This window comes from Etheostoma cragini, chromosome 21, assembly GCF_013103735.1.
Source record: "Etheostoma cragini isolate CJK2018 chromosome 21, CSU_Ecrag_1.0, whole genome shotgun sequence".
Taxonomy (NCBI): domain Eukaryota; kingdom Metazoa; phylum Chordata; class Actinopteri; order Perciformes; family Percidae; genus Etheostoma; species Etheostoma cragini.
The window spans coordinates 577,713-584,036 of record NC_048427.1 but is presented as its reverse complement, the minus strand read 5'-3'; the positions used below and the strand labels follow the sequence as shown (position 1 = coordinate 584,036).

Sequence of the window (6,324 nt, the reverse complement as noted above, 5' to 3'; positions counted from 1 at the left end):
CCCCCCCCCCCCCCTCCCGTCTCCATCCTCTGCTTCATCCTGCAATGTGTCTTCAACACAGAAGGAATCATTCAGAGGCTCCTCTCTCTTCATCCACACCAGGCTTCAATCTAACACTCTCACATAGAAAACAACAACATTAGAACCACGGGAAGGAAAAGGTTGCATGTTCTGAAATATTGCAACGTGATCTGACATTGATGCGTCTCTTTTTTTATGCTATTCATCCATCGCCTCCATATCATCACTCCAAAAGCAACTTCATGAAGTCAGAATCGTTTTTTTCACTTTGGGAAAGACGCTCCACCAGATGAGTCGATCATCAAATAAAAAGAGAGCAGAAAGGACTCATCACATGGAGATTTCAGACATTTTGTCCACTTTTTCATGCAAAGAAAAGTAACTTCTTAGTTTAAATGTTACTTCTTCTAAATGTTGGGTTTTATTTGGACATGTTGTTCCATCCACTTCTTAGTAATCAAGTCCAAAGCAGTTACTGCTTGTTGTGGTTCATTTCTTTTTTCATCTCCAGAATCCCTCTTTGGCTCTGAGAGTTGTGAAGATCTGAACACCAGATCCCCAAATGGCCCCTGTTCCATTTGGCGAAATAGAAATTCAATATAAAGTCACAAGTAATTCCCCCTTTCTCATTAGTTTTTTGAATATGCTTATCTTTGGCTTTGATGTGACGTTTTCTTTTATTATTTTATGTTTTTCTCCCCTTTTCTTTCTCCCTAAGCCTCCAGAAAGCATCTCAGTCCTAAAATCATTAGGCTTACTTGCAAAGTTGTGGCTTGAGTTACATCTAATGTTCGCACATGATTAATCCTTTGGGTAAATCAGACTGGCTTTGTTTACACGTTGATGTTTCCAATGGGTGTCACAAGCGGCTCAGAGGAACCCCGAGGCGGGCCAGGACAGCTTGCTGCAGTTTATCTCAGCTCAGTGGTCCAGCCAACAATTCAAATTTTGGAAAATGTTGTTTTTCCCCAAAAAAATTCTCTCACTTTATACATAAATGTACATTAAGGCAGTCAAATATTACGTATTGCATCAATTAGATATAATAATAATAATAATAATACATTTTATTTAAAGGTGCACTCAAGGACGCCGACATATATGCACCTTTTATATGTGTATATATATATATATATATATATATATATATATATATATATATATATATATATATATATATATATATATATATATATATATATATATATATATATATATATATATATTGAGAGAGAGAGAGAGAGAGATGCACCTATTATATGCAGGGGCGGGGCTAGAAGGGGGGCACGGGGTGCTTCGGGGTCCCCCTGAAAATATGATCCCCCCCCCTCCCCCAATCCATTGGGCTAGAGTGCTGTCAATATGACAACTGTGGTTTCCATTGGATCAGAGTACTGCCACTTGGCTGCCAGTTCTGCATGACCAATTAATGTTTCCATGACAACTATCCAAAATTATTATACCTTTGTTTCAAAGTGGCAGACTGAGCCTTTTAGAAGTGTGTTTAAAATGAAAACAAGTTAAATTAATAATAAATGTGATGTTTCCTGGAGTCGCCCCTGATCATGTGATCTCCAGTTCCCCTAAAAGCACATCAGGGAATGCTTGTGAGCTTTGTTACAACCAGTGTCCCGGGTCTAATGCAGGTAACCTGTTCCTTTGCATGACCTTTGACCTCTGGGTGTGTTTGTGTATCGGTGTTCCAGGAGTTCAAGAATGTGGACGGGGAGGAGTACCACGCAGACATGTCCACCCTGGCCTCGCCGGCCTCCCAGGGCAGCCCCGACGTCTACATCCTGCCCCTCAGCGAGCTCTCCCTGCCGCTCGCCAAGCAACCGGCTCGATCAGGTGAGTCCAAGTCTTCACTTCTGTTCACTTTAACCCCCGGGACCCTCTAAACCAGGACTGTCGAACTCCATTTCACTAACGGTCGCACAATGGGCCAAAAGAGGGCCAAAATGAGAATTACATCAAGGGCCAGACATGTATATTTTATTGCTTTTATTGACTACGGAAAGCCCAAATAACGAGTCGCTTCACGGCGCTGCTCACATCCGGCCAGTCAGGAACCGGATAACAAGGCAGCGATGGAGTTTGTCACACTATCGTCATGGCTGAGCCGGCAAAAAAGAAGAAGAAAGCTCAGAAAGCATCGTCAGAGTAAGAGAGAAAGAGAGGGGAGCTCTATAGAAAAACCTGTAGTGGGAACTATATAGAGAAACCTGTAGGGGGGGCTCTATAGAGCTCTAGATCCATTTAAACAGGATCATGTAAACCACAATCTCTCGCGGCCCCCGGAAGGAGGTATAAGGGTTAAATCTAATGCATGACGGGCTCCATCTGCATAGAAAATATGTTGTGCAGTCAAGCACAGTGTGAAATGTTGCTTAAAATCACAAAGGTCCCCAAAGAGAGAAAACCAGGTTCGGGGGTAAATAAGAACATTTTATTCCTGTGTTTGGTGCAACCATGGAAACACCTGGAGCCTGGAGTTTTAAAGATTTTTAAAGATAAATGAAAGGGAATATTGAGTGTTAAGGTCAAACTTGATCCGCCACTCCTATTTATTCTCTATAATCTCCTTGAATTCTCCTTCTGAGAGTTTTTGCAAATAACCTGATCCCAATATGTTTCATATTAAAACATTCAATCAAACTCAGCTTTCTGCATAGTGAGGCCGGAAATGTGTTCCAGATCGATGTATACAGAGATAATAAAGACATATTTCACACATCTATTGTGAAAACAAACCTAAAATCCATTGTTTTGGTGCTTGAAAGGAGTTCACAAAAGTCTTGGGTTCACAAAAGTAGCTTAACATACAGCCCAGTGTCATGGCTGTCTTATAGATCCCAGTAACGGGACCATTTCACAAACTGCCGTGAGACAGGGTTGTAATACATGAATAAAATGAAATAAATTTTGCAATATTGCTTGTTGAGAAGGAGTGTAAAACATTGTTTTTGCGTCTTTTGTCCTCTGAGGATTACATGGCTGAAATCCGTGCTCTATATCTAACCCTCATGTTGTCCTTGGGTCCAATTTACCTGTTTTTCCTTTATCAATGTTCTTTTTAATGACCCAAAATAACATGATTGATTCCAAAAAACGCTCTTTGCCACGTATAAATCTCCACTTTCATTAATTTTGGGGCGTCTTATTCAATTTTATAGCATTTGAAAAATAAATTGAAGTTTTTTTGAAATAGTATTGAGTAAAAGTTGACATATTCCAGTCTGTGATTATCATCAACATCCATTCCTTTAATAAAAAAAGATTGGATTCCTTATAACGCTCTTTGCAATTGATCACTTTCATTACTCTGATCTTAACTATTAGTCAAAATAAGTAATAATTTCTGCTTTTTTAACTCAAATACTGGGTATAATTCTATATAAATGAGGGTTTTTTAACATGAATTCCAAAAAGTATACAGTGTAAAACTAGTGATAGTAAGGTGGTGGTAGTGAAAACTAAAAGAAAGTCAGAAAAAGGGACGAAAATGTCCCATTTTTGTCAGTTTTTGACCGGGGAGGACAACACAAGGGTTAAAATGGATAAAATAAAAGATGAATGGATGGTTAAAGAATATCCAATAATCATATCATCTTTAAGGGTTTGTCAGTTCTTTGTAAGTCACGTGTTCAGTCATTTTCCTGCGAACTGATGCAACAGCGTTGTAAAAGGTCCCAGAGTCTGACACATGCAAGTCCACATTCAGGGAGTGAGACTAAGAAAGGAGAGCCGAGTGTCTGGCTTTAGTCAAAGTCTGTCCCTGGAGTGAGTCCCTCCCTAACGCTGGCCCGGGTCAGCTCGCTCTCCACCTATCCCACAATCCCTCAGCGCTGGTCCCCACAGAATGGACTCAGTGCTCTTTAGCGTTCCCTCTCTCCCACAAACATCTGCCTGTTGCGTAACAGCGTCCAGGCGGCCAGCCTTCACTGCTGCCTGCTGGAATGTGAGGCGTGCGAGAGCACAACAACCCCAGTGAGAGGACTCCTCTGGCCCTGTGTCGCTGTCTTTCTCCTGTCCTGCCCCCGTGGGACAATGGTCCTCGTTGTGCGTTAACGGGCCGATGCTGCCTGATAAACCTATGACACCAGAGTGTGCTGAGACTTAATGGATCATGCCCACGCAGTTGACTCCTGGAATCAGGCTTCATTTAATCTCAAATGGAAGTGAATGTGATCATTTAAATTCAGACTGTTAGTTAAATCCTCGGGCTTTGAAGGGGGGGGGGGGGGGGATGTATGTATGTGGTTGTGTGAGAAACTGTTTTCTCATGTTCTGGGAACCTGAGTGAACCGGTCCTTGGACTCATGCTCTGTCTTCTGTGGATAATAGAACCCATCTGGTATAACAGGGACAGGGGTCAGGGAGTTAGTACTGCAGCTTCAGGACGGTCGCGCCCAGTGACATCATAAGGGGGAAGGGATTGGTGTTTTTAACAAGAAATATGAAGGCTGAAATGCTGATACAGTTCCTCTCATACTCTACTGCTAGTACACTTCCTCTCTTTTACTTTCTTATATTTGTTGGTCTGGATTTGGCTTCTTTTCCTTCAGTTATTCTAGTTTAGCTTTATATGTATACCACCATTTCCTACATGTAAAAGCAGTTGAAAGTGCTTTACAGGTTGATAAAATATTTAACTTAAAAGTTAAACTCACAGCACCAGAATGGAGGGAAGTGCAGAACATTAGAGAAGAGCAAATGCAAACAAAAAACACACAAGGAATAAACGAATACATAAAAACAAACTGTTATTCAGCCTAAAAGAAGACATTGAAGAGAATGGTCTTGCTTTTAGGCAAAAACCATGTACTGTAGGTTCAGCTCTCAGATTTCCAATCTCCGAGGTAGATGTGGAGTTGAAGTACTCAGCAGCTCTATGAGCGAGTCTGGTTCCTTTCAGCGAATGTCCCTGTCTCCTGGTGTCATCCTGCTGTGTACTGGGACAGTCTGAGGACTGTGTGGATAGGTTTGAGTCCCTAATGAGACACCAGCATTGTAACTAAGAGCTTGGCTCAGTCCCTGGCCCCCGTCCCCGGGACCCGCCCTGCTGCAGCTGTCTAAGACTAATGGAGCCTCACACCCACTCAGAGAAGGCTTGTGAACAGCTACACACAAGTACACACAGACAGACACTCACACACACACACACAGACACTCACACACACACACACAGACACAAACACACACACACACACACACACACACACACAATGATCTTTCCTTCCACTTAGTGCTCTGCAGTATGTATTCCATGTGTCCTTCAAACACACACACACACACACACACACACACACACACACACATTGATATTTCCTTCCACTTAGTGTTTTGCAGTATGTATTCCATACGTCCTTGAACACACACACACACACACACACACACACACACACACACACACAAGCACACACACGCACACACACACAATGATATTTCTTTCCACTTATTGCTCTGAAGGAAGTATTCCATGCATCTTTCGAACACACACACACACACACACACACACACACACACACAGAATGCCATTTCCTTCCACTCAGAGCTGTACATGTACTCCATGCGTGCTTCAAACAAACCCGCTGAAAAAAATTACACAATCCCTCACATGCATCGACCTCTAAATCCTCGCCATGCTGCCGTTTTTAATTGAGTTACGTAACAAGAATTGGGCAAATGTCATGAGGGAATTTAAATGCCCGAGGACTGATCTAGACTGTGGGATCTCGGCAGAGACCCGAGAGAAGATGCACTGGAGTGGAAGAGCATAATGGGAGGTCCATTTGGCTCTGAGTGACTTAGCCGCTGAACATTTAGCTAAAGACTTCCTGGCTACTCTAGCCAATCAAATTAGACGCTTTCTCCAGAGAAAGAGATGCAGCGCCCAGCGTAGATGTGGTGCTATCGAGTGGAAATCGAGTTAGTGTGTTGGCTGTGAAGACATCTGAGAACTTGCCAGGTCAATCAGGGGTTTTCACTTCGTCACAGCGAACAAGTGGAAAGCAGGGATGTGGGTCTGCCAAGGCGGCATGTCTTCTAATTACATTATTCTAATAATAGAAGAAAACAATCTGTGACGTACAAATATGGGATAGATAGATTATATTTATTCATGTTACTAGGGTAAGTAAGGTGAATAAAATGCACATAAGCAAAGAAGAACACCATATATTATAATCACTTGTTCCTCACTCGCTTGTCTAGAGCTGCAAAGGCTCTACTACAGTCTTCCCCTCATTGTTTCCATCAGCATTATAAATATATAAGGTACCATGATGGTGTATTGGTTGGTGC

General features: G+C 42.1%; 1 protein-coding gene across 1 annotated transcript in view; it reads left to right on the top strand.

Annotated features, from left to right (window-relative positions):
* Positions 1 to 6,324, top strand: part of aatkb (apoptosis-associated tyrosine kinase b) — a 27,438-nt gene that overhangs the window by 3,071 nt on the left and 18,043 nt on the right. Inside the window, exon 3 of the mRNA XM_034860755.1 lies at positions 1,692 to 1,869. Within this exon, the coding sequence (XP_034716646.1) occupies positions 1,692 to 1,869 (178 nt within the window). The remainder of the gene's footprint in view (positions 1 to 1,691; positions 1,870 to 6,324) is intronic.